The sequence below is a fragment of the Pelodiscus sinensis genome, chromosome 4 (genome assembly GCF_049634645.1).
Source record: "Pelodiscus sinensis isolate JC-2024 chromosome 4, ASM4963464v1, whole genome shotgun sequence".
In the NCBI taxonomy this organism is placed as follows: Eukaryota; Metazoa; Chordata; order Testudines; family Trionychidae; genus Pelodiscus; species Pelodiscus sinensis.
The window spans coordinates 90,294,224-90,312,373 of NC_134714.1; the positions used below are offsets into that span (position 1 = coordinate 90,294,224).

An 18,150-nucleotide genomic window follows, 5' to 3' on the forward strand; every position below is an offset into this window, starting at 1 on the left:
TAGGTGTCGTGCAGGCTTTTGTGTGTGTCCATTCTTGTACAAATGAACACAGGAAGATGGAAGATCACAGACATGAAGCTAATGGCTCCAGCTTGCTTTTGCACTCAGCTATGACATGGCTTCTAGAAACTGACCATGATACTAGCTAGAGACCTTGACAGTAAATTAATTAATTTAAAATTATATTTTTCAGTTGCAAACAAGCCCTCCTCACAAAAAGAAAAGCCAGTGCCAGTTATATGAAAACACAGCCCTTTAAATACTTGCCTTTTGCAAATGTTAATAGATTGATTTCACATTGGAGATGGAATTTGAGATGAAATACAGGAAGACTTCAAAAACTCTGTGTCCATTTGGAAAACCAGCCACTATATTCATATTGCAAGTAGGGCTGTGTCTACACTACAGTTTATGGCAACATAACTTACGTTGCTCAGGGGTGTGTATAAACAATTCCTCTGAGCAACATAAATTATGCTTATGCAGTCATAAGTGCTGGTGTGCACAGTGCTCTGTTGGCAGAACAGCTACTCCCATTGACAGGGCTTCTGTCACTCATGGAGGTGAGATTTTGTATGCCCTCTCCCAGCAACATAGAATATTTTACCACAGGTGCTGCAGTAGTGCAGCTGTAGCAGTACCGCTGGGCTTCTACAATGCTGTATGTGTAGGCTTAACCTAAGTGATGGTAATTGATTGCTGTTGCTCTATGATGAAGGCAGAAGGAAATGGTATCAGGGCATCTTTTGACTTTGAGAAATTCACAAGTACATGGCTGCACGCCTGTTTAAATATGTATTTTAAGCCTTCACTTGAAGCATGTTGTTTTATTTTTTTGAAGAGCCATTTTGTTCGCTATGAAAAGAGGAAATAGCAAGGCTACTTTTGCAAGCAGATGAAATTCATTAGCATGATACCAAATGCATGCATAACACAATCCACACAGGCCTAGGAGGCTCTTCTTGTTGTTGTTGCATGTTTACTTTGATAGGGTGCATCATTTTTTCCTCAGAAAACGTGATGCAGATGGTTATACTTTTCTCCTCGTCCTGATTTTTATCTCCCCCCCCCCTTTGTTCTTCTCTGAAGTTCTTTTCTTTTAACTTTCCTACAGCGACCCACATCTTGATAGGAACACTTTGCCTAAGAAGGGACTCAGGTATTGGTGTTTCCACATAGTATAACAGCTTTTGTTGTGGTTTGAGAGCTTTGCTTTATGTTTCTGTTGTGGCTGTTCGTGGTGGTCTCTGCTTTTGCAGGGGGTGGCAGCAATCTTTTTCTTTTTCAACTCCTCAAAGAGGGCTCTTTTCCAACATGTTTCTTTTCTTCATCCAGTGGCTTCACTGCTTGAGCAGGAACTGTGGCTTTTGCTGGCTGAATTGCTGAAAAGCATCTCATAAATCATCACTGGGCTTGATTTGAAAGCAATAATTTGCAGCTTTTATGGCTAGTGCGCTAAAGTAGGTGTATTCATTTTCACAGTGAAGTTCCTGGAACCCTGAAGATTTAGTTAAAAAAAAAAATTTACAACATCTTGATGAACTTCTTATGATGAAATTGAAAATCATTTCAAAATTGTTTTCATGCATCAGAATATATTTTAATGGCTTTCTAGAGAGATAATTTGGGGCCTGATGAGTCCCATTTGGTAAATGTCTGTTCCTGAAACACCACTGATATGTAGGCGGTAGAGAAATTTAGAAAAAAACCATTTTTTCACCAAGAAACATTTTCCCTCCTGCAGCAAACAGAAGCAATTTTAGTCAAATTGTTAACTTTAAGGCTACAAATTAAATGCTTTAAGTCAATGAATGTTACAGAATTCACAGAAATTATCTGGCCAGCTTAAAACATTTAAACTTCAGATTTGCTTTATGCTGCTTTTAGGATCACTGAACCAATGGCTTTAAATTGCAGCTGTAATTTATTCTACACTATAAACACATTGTTCTTTGTGTCAGCTTTATCACACTATGCTGGGTGTTAAAAGCATTTCATAGAATGAAATTTTTATGTAAAATGTTTCTATGTCTGTCAAATATGCATCTAGTTAATAAACACTATATTTTAAGATTGAAACACTTGAGGGCTAAAGAGGTAGGTATAATTTTATGTTGTTTTTATCTTAAATAGGTGTTAAAGTAACTATTAAAGGTCCTAGTCCTACATGCATATAATTTTAAAGATGCAAGTAGTCCTAAATCAGGGATTCTAACTATAGGATTGAAACCTAAGGCAGAAGAAAAGACTATACTTTAAAAAACCTCTTTTGGCCAAAAGCTTAAAAAACAACAAATAGACTAGTAGCGCCTTAGGGTATGTCTAGACTATATGCCTCTGCCGACTGAGGCGTGTAAATTAGACATGCTGACTTAGTCAATGAAGCGGGGATTTAAATATCCCCCGCTTCATTAGAATAAAAATGGACACGGAGTTGTGCTGGCTAAGCTGTTTGTCAGCACGAAGGGGCAGTCAAGACGAGGTTTGGTTGGCAAGGAAAGCCTTTGCCGACCGATATCTTATGCCTCATTATACCTAAAGACTAACCACACATGTAGATGGTATCATGAGCTTTCATGGGCACAACCCACTTCTTCAGATGGCCGGAGTGTTAGAAGTCCAGATCCAAGAATAAATAAGGGAAGAAGCGCAGCGGGGGAGCCTAATTTAAAGTTTAATAGAATGATAGATTATTATGGATTAAGTTTGACTAATATTTTTTTTAAATTTGAAGCCAGAACTCTTTATAAATATATTAATTCCCCATAAATATTTACTTTTAAAAACTGGATGATATATCTTAGCAGAGATACAGAAACTCATAAGTAAAATTCCACTGCACTTAATTGGGTGCTTTTTAAAGATAAAAGGGACAATAACAATATGGCTATTTTTGGACTAAAGTTATATCATTGAGTAAAAACAAATGTAACTGTTATTTACAAGCAATTAAAACTCATGGTTTGGACATTTTAGCTTTTAAAAAATATTAAATGTATCTTCTCAGTTGTTATCTGTACCTGTTTGGCACATTTTCTGAAAACCTATTTAGATTTAAGCAAATACTTCTCTTACAGTATTTCAGACTAACATCTATATCATTTCACATCTCTCATTATTGTTATTACAGTTATTAGTTGTATGGTCCAACAGTGGACCAGTTACTTTTAACACAAGTGTAGGACAGTGCTAAAACTGTGGACTGATCAGTATGAGTGGGAGTTTCATTACTGACTTCGGAGTAGTCAGGGTTAAACCAAGGGTGGACAACCTTTTTTAGGTTGGGGGCCTCTGACCCACAGAAAAATCAGTCAGAGGCCACATGCAAGAGAGAAACAAAAAAAACATACAATCTCCCCCCCCCCAAAAAAAACAAACAAAAAATGCCAAACTCACAGACGTGGCCCCCAACTGATGAGCAGGAAAAAAGGCACACTCACGTCACTCATGCAACTCGGAGGATCAGAGTTTCCCCCCAGGGCCAGATTAATTCTTATGGGGATCTGGGGCTAGTAGGGATGTGAGTAGTTGAGTAATTAATTAATTGATAAGCCTAGGCTTATTGGTTAGTCAAATACTTGCATTTCCCTCCCCCCCCTTGCCGCCCCTGTATCAGAGGCAGCCGGGGGGGGGGGGGGGTGGAAGCTGGTGCTGGGGGGAACTAGCTTAAAAGCTGGTTCCCTCCAGCACTGTCTCTGCGATTCTACTTATCCTTTCCCCCACTATCAGAGGCAGCAGTGGGGTATTGGGGGAGGATGCCACAAAGCAGCCTCTGCCTGTGGTAGGCCCAAGTTCACTGCGGGCAGAGGCTGCTCCAGCAGCAGTACCAGTCCACATGGGGTCTCAGCTCCATGCTTCTGTGTCACCTTGTATATCACTCAGTCCTTCAATCTTATCTGAAGAGTTTTTCCAAGTATTTCGTTTAAGGATGTTTGAAGATAATTTTGAAATTTCTGGTTTTGTAGGTATACCCCTTCGTCCCAACTTCGTAGTCAAGAGGATGCAAAAGAATGGCTCCGTTCACATTCAGCTGGAGGCCTTCAGGACACGGCTGTTAATTCTCCATTTTCATCTGGCTCCAGTATAACATCGCCCTCTGGAACTAGATTCAACTTCCCTCAGCTGGGTGAGAAATTAAGTGTTATGATCATGAGTGTAATTTGAAGATGACAGAGTATACCTGGCCTTTGCAGTTCCCTACAGGAGGCCCTGCAATCCTACTTCACCCTGCCTCAGGAAAGGAGCTGTGAAGCTGCCTAGAGAGGCCTCACGGAAGCCCAGCAGGTTCTTATAAAAGGGGCTACAGTGCCTTAGCAGATCATTTCCTGATCATGACCAGAGGGGCCTGGAAGGATTCTCCTACCCAGTCAAAGGAGGTCAAGAGGAAACCAGAGTATGGTTCTGGCTATATTTGCTTAAGCTAGGAGGGAGAAGACCTGAGAGTTTAACACTGAAGTATGGGGCGAAGATAAAGCAGCTAGGAAATAGCATAGCATTAATGGAAAGAGGTACATGGCTGCTGTTCATAAGATCCCTGGGTTGGAACCTGGAATAGTGAGCCCAGGCGGGGTTACACCACCAGCCACCACTGAAGTTGTGTAAACCCTAAGAAGGTGGCAAGACTCATTGGAAATCCCAGGTGAAAGGCTGGTGCTGGTGCTGGTGCTGCTCAAAACAGGAGAGGGCAGAGACAGGATTTGTTGGAAAGATTTCCTTTTGACTATCAGCCCGCTGAAGGGCTGAGCCACTGAAGCAGGAACAGTAGGTGCTTAAGATATTACCTATTTTGAAAGTAGCAAATTGAAGAACATACCTTTCTTTTCACACGTCAAAATGCCCCGACTAGCTATTGGTACAGTCAGCACTGTTTTGTGGTGTGATCAAAAGTGGTACTTCTGAACTGACCCTATTCTTAATGATGCTGTGCATGTAATCAATTGTTCTACCTAAGCTACTCACAGGCCTATACTACCACTAAATTTGGAAGCACTTAAACTTCCCCATATGCTTAGATCTACTCATCTTTAAACTCACAGCTTATTAACAGATGTAATCATCTAAACATTTGGATATCTTTTATCATTGTATAGGCTTTCAGTCAGCTTATTATGAAACCAGACAAAGCTTTATCCAACACAATCACAGACAAGCCAGTGGAATTTTAAGTTGGAAAGTTTACCATCCCTTCATTTGATAACTTGGATTAAAATAAACACATTTTCTTCTGAAGAAATGTTCAAGTTGCTTAGAAGCTATAAAATTCTGCTAGCTTTAATTAAATGCACTAGCATATGAAACAAAGTAATTTAAAGGGTCTATAATCTTGAAATTCTATCCAGTAATAGACTTGCTTTGATCTTAAAAGCAATTGCACATTACTTACTGTTCATTTAGGGCCCAGTTTAGATTCATAAATCAATACTGTAGGTATTCAAGCTGAAACATCTGAAACGCAGGGGTGTCAAAATATTTTATATAAAAAGCAAATATGTTATGTATAACATTTGTCTTTTAAAAAGATTATAAATAATATATGGAAGTTATCAGCAGCATTGCCCAATTACTAGTTTTTATAGGCATTGATTGTCGCTTGAACTCTTACCTGACACTATTAAAACAGTATATTTTTGTGTTTCCATTTATTGTGTGAGTTAAGCTTTCCATGTACTATGTGGGCAGGTTTTTGTAGAAATCCTTCTATCACATCTGTCATCTGATGCACGTTTAAAATATTTCTTAAGTTATCTTTGCAGTTTATTTTGATGTGAAAAATATAAATCCTACAAGATGACATATGTATCTTTAATGTATTCTAACCACATTATGTATCTCTGCCCATCCACAATTAATTTTTTAGTTTTTGTGTTAACTTTTAAAAATCTCTCAATCTTTATTCTTGAAAGATCAAGTGAAAAAAAGTTAAACTTGCGCATGTGAGCTAACGGGACCCTAGTATTTACGGGAACAGTTTGTGTACCATGTGTCTCGTAGAAATTTGAGTGGTCACTTCTTTCCAGTGCAATTTTGAGCTGAAGCAAAAAAGTTCTAGCTATCATTTGAATGCACTGAAAGACACAAGCTATAAACCAGTCCAAAATAGCTTTAGTCAAATCAATATCTAAAACAAAATCTAGATAAATAGAGTGATGGGGTAACTTCTATAAGTATCAGCAGCAAACAAGTTGCATCAGGAGCATGGCATTATAGCACCAGTGAAGTACAAACAGATGACAATCATTGAAGATTCTCAGAGTAAAAATGTTGTGGCTAGCTACTGTGGAACTTAAATGACCATATTTCAGAAGTAATGCAGCCACCAGAAATGAATAAAAAGAATTATAGTGAACTTTATCCTCAACAGAAGAAGGTGATGGATTTGGGCTTTATTTTTAGGGCTCTAGCAAGTACTGGCATGGAGAGTCAAAATATTTTTGATACAGGTATAGTTGCAGCTATCTTCAAAGGAAAAAAGAAACTGACCTTTTGTAAGTTTGTAAAATGAACGATATTTATGCTGGAAAAACTTAAAAAACAATAGACTAGTAGCACCTTAAAGACTAACAAAACATGTAAATGGTATCATGAGCTTTCATGGGCACATCCCACTTCATCTTCAGCTCCTGTCATCTGAAGAAATGGGCTGTGTCCACAAAAGCTCGTCATACCACCACAGGACATACCACACTAATACCAACCCTGGAACTTTCCCTTGCAACAAACCCCGGTGCCAGCTTTGTCCACATATTTACTCTGCTGACACCATTATTGGACCTAACCATGCCTATTACAAGATCAAGAACATATATTCCTGTTCATCCAGAAATATAATTTATGCCATCATGTGCCTAAAGTGTCCGTCTGCTATGTACATTGGACAAACGTCTCCGACACTTCACCAAAGAATCAATGCACACAAAACAGACATAACTCTCTCACAGAAAGCTGTTGCTTGCCATTTCAGCCAGACTGACCATTCCCTCAATGACCTTAAAACATGCATATTGCTTCAAAGAGACTTTAACTCCAGACTTCAATGAGAAGCTTCAAAATTGTCATTCATGCTTAAATTTGACACTTTATGTATGGGTTTAAACAAAGACTCTAATTATCTCACCCATTACAAAGATAGCTTCCCCAATTATCACTCCTAATGTCATTACCTCACAGAAACTTCCTCTATTATCACCCCTATGTCATTAGCTCATCTTCCCCCCTCACCCTCACTCTGTTCTAAAATTTGATTTGTCAATCTCACGTGTGTTCATTTTTTTGATTGTATCACTTTGGTATATATGGTTGTGCCGATTTTCTTCCACATATTGATCTGAGGAAGTGGGTCTGGCCCACGAAAGCTCATCACCTAATAAACTATCTTGTTAGTCTTTAAAGTGCTACATAGTTCTGTCTTTTGTTTCAGCTAGACCAGACTAACACGGCTGCATCTCTATCACAATACCATCTACATGTTTTCTGAGTCTTTAAGGTGCTGCTAGACTATTGTTGTTTTTTAAGTTTTTCTGTTACAGACTAACTTGGCTACCCCTTTGAAGCTTATATTTATCCTGACAGATGAACCCCAATACACCAAGAAAACATAATACCAGATATGAAATTATGATATCAATAGACCAGGCAGAAATAGGACCCAGCAGTCAAGTCTTCAACTTGACTCTTAATCAATTGTTTTTCTCAGAGAAACAAGTGAATGGTAACAAACCTAATGGTAGGGTTGTAAGCGACTAGTTAACTATCCGATAAGCAAAAGCTTATCAGATAGTAAACTAGTCCCTTGACTAGTCATGTTCCCCCTTCCTTGCTGCCTCTATCAGGTTCCCCCCAGCACCATCTCTGTGGGGGACAGAGGAGGCAGGAGTGTTGCGGGTACCAGGCGCAAGCTGGGAATCAGCTGATTCCCAGCTCGTGCCCAGTCCCAGATTCTGTGCTTCTGCTTTTTAAATGTATTAAGAGCCTGCAGACTCTTAATACATATAAAAGGCTGGTGCGCAGTGGGGGGAATCCGGCGCGAGCTGGGAATTAGCTGTCCTGGCTTACACAAAGTACCCCCTACTGCACTTCAACCTTTTAAAGGGGGGGCTCTTAATTTGAAATGCAGAGGCATAACAGGGTTAGGTTCTAGGGCTGGGAGCTAACCCCATTGTGGCTCCCCTGCTTATCGACTAATTGACTAATCGATGGAAAATCAAAATTTAACATCACTACATAATGGAACATCAGACTGCTAGATGGCAAGTTTGGCTGAGGTTTTTAATTTTCTCCACAAAGTGACTGATTAATAATAAACAGGCATAATTTAGTGCATGTACACACACATACAATTCAGAAAAATGGTAGTCCGAGATTTAGAACTTACATATTCTAAACAACATTGGTCCTCAAGGGGTATTTGAGGCAGGCGTGATATTTGTATAAAGCCCTTGAGCTATATGTTCTGTGTGCATAAACAGGTTGAGCCTCTCTAGTCTGGCACTCTCTGGTACAGAACATCCATAGTCCAGAATGATTTTTGTTAGCCGTATATCTACCTATCATGAGTGTGGCTAAGTTTCCTGGAGTCCCATACAGTTTGTTTACAGCCACCAGTTCTGGCTCTCAGTGTTCTGTGCTGTTATTTAGCTCTCACTTACCTCTAAATGTCCTTTAAGAGCCCAATAAGCAGTGGAAGTGTTGGTGATGCTGATAGACAATATTGATCTTCCATGGTTTGTCAAATGCTCTAGTTCAGCACTGGTCAGGTCCCGAGGGTGCTGGACTAGAGAGGTTCAACCTGTATGTATGTATTATCACTCAGTTGTATCTTTTGAGATCCCTTCCTAGAAAACAACAATTGAGAAATACAGGACTATTATGAAACTAAACTTATTTGAATTTGTAGCTACCGGTACTTTTAAATCCAATCCTTTTTTTTTTTTTTTTGGTAGCTGCCCAAGAAATAAATATGTGAATTTTCTGTTCTACTATATATTCCTTACTTTTTAGCAAGCCCTACTACTGCGGTCCAGATGAGCTTGTCAAATCCAACCATGCTACGGACACACAGCCTTTCCAATGCAGATGGTCCTTATGATCCTTACAGTGACACACGCTTCCGCAATAGCTCAATGTCACTAGATGAGAAGAGTAGAACTATGAGCCGCTCTGGGTCATTCCGTGATGGCTTTGAAGAAGGTAACTCAAGCTTGTGCAGGCACTCCTAATGGTCTGGAAATGGTTTAAACTGAAATCAATGGAAGAAGCTCCTTTGACTTAAATGGGCATACAATCAGGTTTATAATCCTACCAATTAAATTACTGAAAATTGAATTTGGAAATGGAGAAGAAAAGAAATGTAAGGCAGTATCCAAAGCCTATTACTATTAATAGAAAGAATCCCATTGATTTCAGTGAGTTTAAGCCATTCAAATATGGCCTAAATCTGAATTTAGGCCAGTGTTTCTCAAAGTGGTCCACAGCTCCTATTGGCTCCGGTTCTCTGTTTGCAGCCAAAGGGAAGCGTGGGAAGTGGCATGGGCCAGGCCACCACTTCCTGCAGCTCCCCTTGACTGAAAACGGCAAACCAGAGCCAATGGGAGCCACGAGGCTCTGTGGCCGCAGTGCCAGTAAGTAAACAAACAGGCATGGCCAGTTAGCATGTATCTCAAAGTGGTTTCACGGACCCCTTTGAGAAACACTGGATTAGACTTATAAAATGCAGTAAAAGAAAGACAAGCAAATTGTAAGGACTTTGCTGAATTGCTATTTGGTGGAGGCAAAAGGATAACATATTTTAATGGAAGAATTTTAAACAGGGTACATTTTTCTGGGTGCATTTTGAGTTTTAGCTTAGACAGTTAAATCATAGGCTAATATGATTTTCTCTTTTCTCCGCTTTTCATAAATCTACCTTTCAGTGCCAATCAGTTAGTATGCTACATGTTTATATTAACAATCAGAACAATAATCCAAAAGGTTTATGCCAAATATGCAGTCAGAATTGTACAATTTCATGTGGATCAGAAAAACTGAATGCGTACATATTGAACTATGCAAAATATTTTACCATACCAGTTTAATATTGAACCAAAAATGGTGAAATTTAATATACAAGTTGGGAGAAACTTACTATTAGTATTGAAATGTCTTGAAGGTTGAATTCTAGGCATTTTTATTGTTAAATTTCATTTTTTTTAAATAAATTATGTTGCTGCTGTGGGATATGGTAGGATATGGAGTTTATATTCATGCAAAGGTCCTATGATGTCAGTCCCTTACCATCGCTGTATCTCTGAAGCCCTCTCTCTTAAAGGAATCCAGCCAATGAAAAGCTTTTCAAAATAAATCACATTGAAAACCCATACAAAATAAATCATGGTTGCCTGGGCTGGTTGCTCTTTCTATCTACAGGCTTTTCTGTGGGAGTGTACAACATTGCTACGTCACTGATAGCACGCATAATGCCTAATGGTGAAATTCTGGCCCCAGTGAAGTTAATGGGAATATTTTTGGTGAGGACAGAATTTCACTCTTAAGTGTTGATAAAGACTGATAGGTTTTAGGAAAGAGCAAATTATACTCTGGATTTATACTGAAATTATTTCATCGACTTTGGTTAATCAATCCACAGTTACTAACATGTAATAAAGCTGAATTTGGCCACTTATCCTGTATTTTGGGACAAAAATATACTAGAAACAATCTTTGAGTCTTTCAACATGGCCCATGTCTGTTAATCTGAATAAGATGTATATGTAAAGAGGAAGAATTAAGGTCTTAATGATATCCTCATTCAACACTCCTTACTAAATTCCTCCTCAGATAAAAAATACATCTGCCTCCATGCAAATCATGCCTCAGAAGAAGCAATGAGTGTGTCCCAAAGGTCCTAATTGTGCTTTCAGTGAAGCTTTTAGTATTAAGATTGAAATACAGCCAGGGCTTGTATGTTCTCAGTTGACATGCTAAAATGTGTTATATCTGGAGGTGCTGAATATGAAAATGGCAGCTTATATGAAATGGCATTCTATTTTTAGTAGAGCTGTCAGGGGGTCAAATTCTCTGCTCGGATATGGGTGATAAGCTCCTACTGGCTTCAAGTCACTCAGTCAGAAGGCTAATGGATGAATGTTGTTGCTTTTATATGAAAAATGATTTGAGTTACAAGAGCCAAATGATTTTTTCCTGTCTGAAGGCATTTTATGTAACTCCTTTCTTTCTTTAGCAATTTCAACTTAAATCTTTGCACAAGTATCAGGATTTGTCCTACAGTAAAAAGTTTGAGATGAATGATTCAGTTTTGATTACATTTTTATGAAAATATGCTCTCAGTGGGTGGGAAAATCTGCAGTGAATGCTCTGTATATGATTCCACTCTGTGCTTACTGTATTGCCAACAGATATGCAACTTGTTTATTTTATCATTTCTTTAGTGCATGGATCCTCTCTCTCCTTGGTGTCCAGTACATCATCTATTTATTCAACGGTGAGTGTCATGAAATGTAAACTTTCAGCAGGAGTCTGCTGAGGAAAAGTAATACTAAATATACAAGTGGTTGTCAAAGTGTGGTCCTCAGCCATATTGCAGGTGGCCCGCGGGCTTGGAGCATAACCCTCCCTTGCAGCAGAGAGCCCATGCTAGTGATTCAGCCCCACATGTCCTCTGCAAGGTTGGAGCACTAGCACCGGCTTCCTGCTGTGGGTTGGAGAGCCCTGAGCCTTGTGGGCTGAATTTGGCTTGCTGGGGTAGGAAGCCACTCTGCACACTGCCCCTCCCCTTCCCTGCCCCCCAGCCGATGAAACAGCAGCTCAGGAAACTGCTTCCTTAGAGGCTTTCAACACTGGTCCCATTGGCTGAATCCCAGTGAGGGCAGCAGGGGATGGTACCTGGATACAGCGGGGGGTGGGACCCAGGTAAGCTCATGCCCAGACCCCTACTTTTATCCTCCTCTCACAAACCCCACCCATCCCTGCACCCTTCCTCTCAACCAGACCTCCCACCCCAGTCCACTCCTTCACCCAACCTCCCAGCCATGGGTGACTGGTTGATGGTCTGCAAAAAGGTTTGCATTGAGTTGGGTGGACCATAGGCCAAAAGGTTTGAGAACCCACTCGTAAATATATTATTTTGCTGTTGTATAATTTTTTAAATAAAAAAGTAAATAGTTTGGACTAAGTGTGCTAATTGCTTTTGCCATGTAAAGAAGATAGCTCTTTGCATGTAAGCATAAATAATGTATGCTATTAATGGGAAGTATTTTTTATGTTCCCTAGAAGAGGTTCATGGATATTTATCACCATATTCATGTTAGCCTGAGAGAGACCCTAATGGCTCAGAAGCAGGAGTTAGTCTCTTGACTCAGGGATCCACAACAATCTAAGGAGGTCTTGATACAAAAGACCATAATGAATAACCTTGGGGTGCATCTAGACTGGCAAGATTTTGCGCAAAAGCACTTGCTTTTGCACAAAACTTGCCAGCTGTCTACACTGGCCTCTTGAATTTGCGCAAGAGCACTGACGTTCTAATGTAAGAATTCAGTGCTCCTTGCACAGATACTTTGATGCTCCCGCTCAGGGATAAGCCCTCTTGCACAAGAATACTTGCGCAAGAGGGCCAGTATAGACAGGGACCTTAATTTTTTGCGCAAGAAAGCCCGATGGCTAAAATGGCCATCGGAACTTTCTTGTGCAAAAGCGCATCTATACTGGGCACAGATGCTTTTGCGCAAAAGCAGTGTTTGCACAAAAGCATCCATGCCAATCTAGACACTCTTTTGCGGAAATACTTTTAACGGAAAAACTTTTCCATTAAAAGTATTTCTGCAAAATCATGCCAGACTAGACACAGCCTTAATCTTTTGTGCCAACAGCATCCACGTGGACTCAGTAGATAAATCCATTTCAGTCTGATAGTGCAGTGATCTGCTAATTAAAAAGTCTTTAAGAATGTCTTAAATGCAAGGGATTTTAATGATTGCAATGAAGACTTTACTTCTCATTTTGCCAAGAGTTTTTGTTTTAAAAGTCATAATTGCATAGTCACTTAATAATCTGACAGAAGATGTAATGCTATTTTGGGAGCAAATAATATAGTTATAGTATATTTTAAAAGTGTCTTATATTATTTTCTTCTAACATTTTCACAAAAGTATCTATCTTCTGAATTTGTAGTAGTAGAGGTTACTAACGGAAATATATCTGAGTAATGGCTGAAAATCTGAACCAGCATTCAGGCCTTTTAAAAACAACGAACAACAGTGCAATCATGAATTTGTGTTAATAGAGGACCTTAGACCTTGGTATGAAAGTATGATACAACCACACATCTACTATGCATCCGTATTTGAAACAAACCTATTCTTATTAACAGTATCTTTAAGGACCTGGTTCCGCAATTTTTATTTAAGCAAGTAGTACTTTTCAAGTCAGTGATATTTGCTCCATGAAAGAGTTGCATGATCATGTCCTAAAACAGAGAATTTGTTACCTTTTGGATATTAAGAAATAGAACTATAGCTATATCACCTTAGATTGTAATCCAATTACCTGAAATTAAAATTTACAAAGGATTAACTGTAGAGCACTTCCTCAAATTGGTGAACATTTATTCATATAACTAATTCCATTGAAAACAAGGACACTACATAAGTGCTCACTGCGTGAATTAGCATTTCTCCTTCTCTTCCAAAAGTAATTATGGTCACATAATGGTGCGTGTAAATGTAAGATGTATTTAAAGTTTACTATTCTAAACACTGAATATAATTGGCATTGGGGGAATTATGGCATTAGAACTTTAGAGCAGCAGAATTTAAACACAGTGGATCTGATCCCTCCTTAATTTAGCTGGACATGGTAATTGAGAGGATTGTTAGGCCTATTAAATTAAAGGTCACATTTAACTATGGTTCATGAAGAGAAACGTGGAAGTGTTCAGTTTATTGATGACTGATGTTAACGGCTCTTGCAATCAACAAATTATGTTTCCAGATGTCTATTTAACTGTTAGTGGGCTATGCATGTGGTATGGGTAGCAGGGACACCATGGTAATGAATGATAACCTGGGGATGGATGACAAACAGGCTGTTGCTCTATGCTATTGTTCATAATGATATTATGAGCCACCAGAAGCAGCTACAACTACTGCTTGAGCTTCAGTTTTCTACTCTCTTAGTCTAAGCAGTGATGTTTTTGTTAATAGCGTAGCTTAGGCTTGTGTAATTGTAATGATTAGTCCTGGAGAAGTTTAAAAATGACATAGCAGTTTAACTTTAGATCTACCTTAGATTTATGCTTAGCTGTTGACTTAGTAACTGCCCTTTTTTAGTAGCCACAGATTTACCATCTGATCCGCAGTGGAAAGTAATTATATTTAATAGTAACTTTGACTTGTGCACTGATTTAGTACTTGTATGTGTCTACCCTCCCATGACTCTGCTATCCGATGCCTCATAACTGTTATCAAATTTTTCTTCACAACTTGTTTGTGGAATATAGAAATGTTATCTCCTTACAGAGGGGGAAATTGAGATATAGAGCAACTGTGATTTGCCCAGTGTCACAAACATTATGTGCTAGAACCTGAACCCAGATCTCCTGAGTCTCAGTCCAGTCCTGTAACCACTAAACCACCATTATGTTTAGCATCCTTTTCCTTGTGTCCTATGTAAGTGGTAGTTAATATCTATGCTGCCCAAGGAAGGGATAATTCTATCCTTGTGCCTAGCAGGTTGACATTAGTCATCTGCTACTGGTTCTGACTAGTCATAGACAACTTAGCCCAGCCTAAGTTCCAACTTGGCTTCAGACTGGTGGATAGGTTAGTGGAGCTAAAGTGCCATATACTCCCTGGCCAGTTGCATAAAGGAAAGGAACATTGGGCATGTAGCCTAAATTCTCTCATCTTGTGCCTCCAGGAGGAGGTGTGAGGAGTCTTATTACATGTGCAGCCACAGAGAACTGGGCCACAACCTGACCCTTATAGATAGGGCCCTACCAAATTCATGGCCATAGACAGCAAAATCTGGTCTCCCCACATAGAATCTTTTACCCTCTACTGTACAGATTTCATGTGGGAGACCAGTGTTTCTTAAATTGAGGGTCCTGATCCAAAAGGTAATTTAGGGGTGTGCTATGGTGATTTTAAGGGGTCACAGCATTGCCACCTTTTAGGGTTGCCAGGTGTCCGGTTTTGAACCGGACAGTCCAGTATTTGAGCTTTCTGTTTGGGAAACAAATTGAGAAAATATAAATGTCCAGTATTTTCTAAATAAGCTGTAATGCAGATTGTAATGTAACGTCAAGTGTGTCCGGTATTTTTGTTGAAACCATCTGGCAACCCTGTGCATGTGTGTGTAGGGGGCAGTGAAGGAGTAAGGGCTCTGTGCTGCTGCTTTCAGACCGTGAGAGCCAGAGAGTGGCGGCTGCTGACTGAAGGCCCAGCTCTCCAGGCAGCATTGCAGAAGTGGGTATGGCAGCATTCCACCGTAGCTTCTTTATTTCTGTGCTGCTGGTGGTGGCTCTGCCTTCAGATCAGAACTCCTGGTCTGCAGCCACCACTCTCCAGCAGCTCAGCTCTGAAGGCAGAGCTGCCATCAGCAGTAGCAGCAGCAACAAAGAAATAAGGATAGAAGTACTGCAACCCAACTCTACAATAACCTTGCAGTTCCTCCTACGTTATTCAAGTGTCCCAAAAACCTAAGCTTTGAGAACCTGCAAAGCCCATCAAAGGCAATTGATCAGTCCTTTTTGTGGCATGGTGTTTTTAAAGCCATAGGAAGTAGTGCTTACAAATGAAGTTTAGTTCCCACACTGCTCTTACATTAGCCTTTGTCAGATATTTTTATTAGATACAGTCATAACCTGTGGCAAAAGAGCATAATATTAAGACACTTCAAAATATTCACAATGAAATTTTAAAACTAAACACATGAGATATTCCTATATTTTACTTCTGTTTCATCAGACTGGTGTACATTCAAACAAAAAACCCAAAGTTGTGAAATTTTGCAGTTTTCTTTCTAGTAAAAACTTCAATTTGTTTAGAATTTTAAAGTCCAAAAATTCATTGCGACAGTGAACTAATGTGATTGATGTAAGTTGGTATAACGTCAATATTCATAAGGGGTTTTAATGATGAACATGGTGGGAGCCAGTGGAAATATTCATGTGAATAACATTGTGTGCAAATACCTCTGTATGCTGTATCAATAAGTAATAAATAAAAATATCTATTTTGAGTTTTACATGTAGCAAATTTGGCATAAGCTAATAATGAACTTCCTTGCATGTTTTTTCCTTTTTTTTTCCCTTTTTTTGCAGCCGGAAGAAAAATGCCAATCAGAGGTAAGTAGCAATAGGATTTTGTAAAAATTAACTTTCAGTCTAGACACTTTGCATGGGTGTCTGTCTCCTCTAATTCTGTAGATTATGGTACAATAAGGTAATCTTTTAAATACAATATTTAGATTCGCAAGCTACGAAGGGAGTTGGATGCATCCCAGGAGAAGGTGTCAGCTCTAACAACTCAGTTGACTGCCAATGTGAGTACAATTCAGGAAAATAGAGGCTGATAGATGAATTATGTAATGCTCAAATCACCATCCCAGCTTTCCTAATTGGTAATAGGATCACTAGTCTGTTATAATCAATTCAGATCACACATTGGTGTTAAAAATAAATATATGCATTTTGAGTCAAAAAAGGGTTCAAAAAAGATCTAGATAAATTCATGGAGGTTAGGTCCATCAATGGATGGGTATGAATGGTGTCCCTAGCCTCTGTTTGTCTAGAAATGGGTGACAGGAGAGGGCTCATGTGAGGATCACCTGTTGTGTTCCCTCCCTATGGGGCATTTGGCATTGGCCACTGTTGGCAGACAGAATACTGGGCTAGATAGACCTTTGGTCTGACCCAGTATGGCTGTTCTTATGTTGAATCATTCAGGAAACAAATTTTCTATCCTAGTGATCAATAGTTTTTTTAAAAAATATCATTAAATACAATTATTCTGATTTGACTGTTTCCGTCGTAGGTGCATAGTTTTGGTTAATACCGAAAGAAATTCTTGGAAGACTCAGTCCTCCTCATAAAAATAGGGCTTGCATTCACACACATGTTAAAGAGGCCATAAGAGGCACATAATAATTACCAGGGGTGCAGATGAAAAATGGGAAGCCTAATTTAAATGCATTATGTTTTCCTATAGTATACAAACCATGCAACATTGTGGGTTGATGGCAAAGATAGGCAAAATTGACACACAAAAGGGACCCTGCTAATAAGTTTGAGTCAAGAGCTAAGAAGCATAATAAATCTGATTTAAATCAGAGTATGCTCTGTTTTCACTTGTTTGCTTTGAGGAATATTCACTGCCATGAAAGGGCATAACTATGAGTATGTCTACGCTGCAGAGTTTTTCTGGGAAAACGAACGTTTTTTTGGAAAAAAACACAGTTATATCCACACTGCATTTTCATTCTTTCGACAGAAAGTCGAAAGAATGCAGTGGTTTTTCCGGCTGCGGTAAACCTCTTTGTACAAGGAAGAAGCCTTTTTCCGAAAGAGCTCTTGCGGAAAAAGGCGCGTGTGGATAGGGAAGAGGCATTCAGGAAAAAGCACATGTGCCCTTGTGGCCACTCCGTCCATAGTAATCACAACTTAAATGTGAGATAGTATCCAATCAATATGGATGTTATCTTTCGAGAAAGCAGATCACTTTTTTGATGCACTTTTGCTGTGTAGACGCTCTCTTTCAGAAGATGTTTTTCTGGAAGATCTCTTCTGGAAAAGCTTCTTCTTAAAGAAGCCTCTTGTCTAGACATAGCCTATCTTTGCATGCTGTTTGGAACAAAGGATTGAAAACCAAGGATACATTGGGATTTTAATCCCCATTGAGACAACTTCGTGTAATCACAGGTGCCTGAAATTCTAGTTAACAAAACCCAAAAATTAACTGCAGAAATAAATGATTCCAATGTTAATAAGTTAAAAATGAATAGTGACCATGTCATATCCATATTCTAGGATCATGGGACAGGGTAGATATGAGAACTCAGTTACCAAAGAGGAAATCCTGGCTATTAGCTATTGAATGGGCAGTAATAGCAAATGACCGGACATGTGAAATGGGTTTGACTAAGTGAAAAATTAAACTA

The 18,150-nt window shown here is 39.2% G+C and overlaps 1 protein-coding gene across 12 annotated transcripts in view; it reads left to right on the plus strand.

Annotated features, from left to right (window-relative positions):
* NAV2 (neuron navigator 2) overlaps nt 1-18,150 on the plus strand; it is a 696,386-nt gene that overhangs the window by 641,452 nt on the left and 36,784 nt on the right. For 10 of the 12 annotated variants that reach the window (XM_075927729.1, XM_075927722.1, XM_075927724.1 and 7 more), the window contains 6 exons: nt 1,115-1,159; nt 3,966-4,126; nt 8,998-9,186; nt 11,424-11,476; nt 16,316-16,339; nt 16,462-16,536. In XM_075927729.1, the coding sequence (XP_075783844.1) occupies nt 1,115-1,159; nt 3,966-4,126; nt 8,998-9,186; nt 11,424-11,476; nt 16,316-16,339; nt 16,462-16,536 (547 nt within the window). The remainder of the gene's footprint in view (nt 1-1,114; nt 1,160-3,965; nt 4,127-8,997; nt 9,187-11,423; nt 11,477-16,315; nt 16,340-16,461; nt 16,537-18,150) is intronic. The other 2 variants (XM_075927728.1, XM_075927731.1) reach the window with 1 other exon arrangement.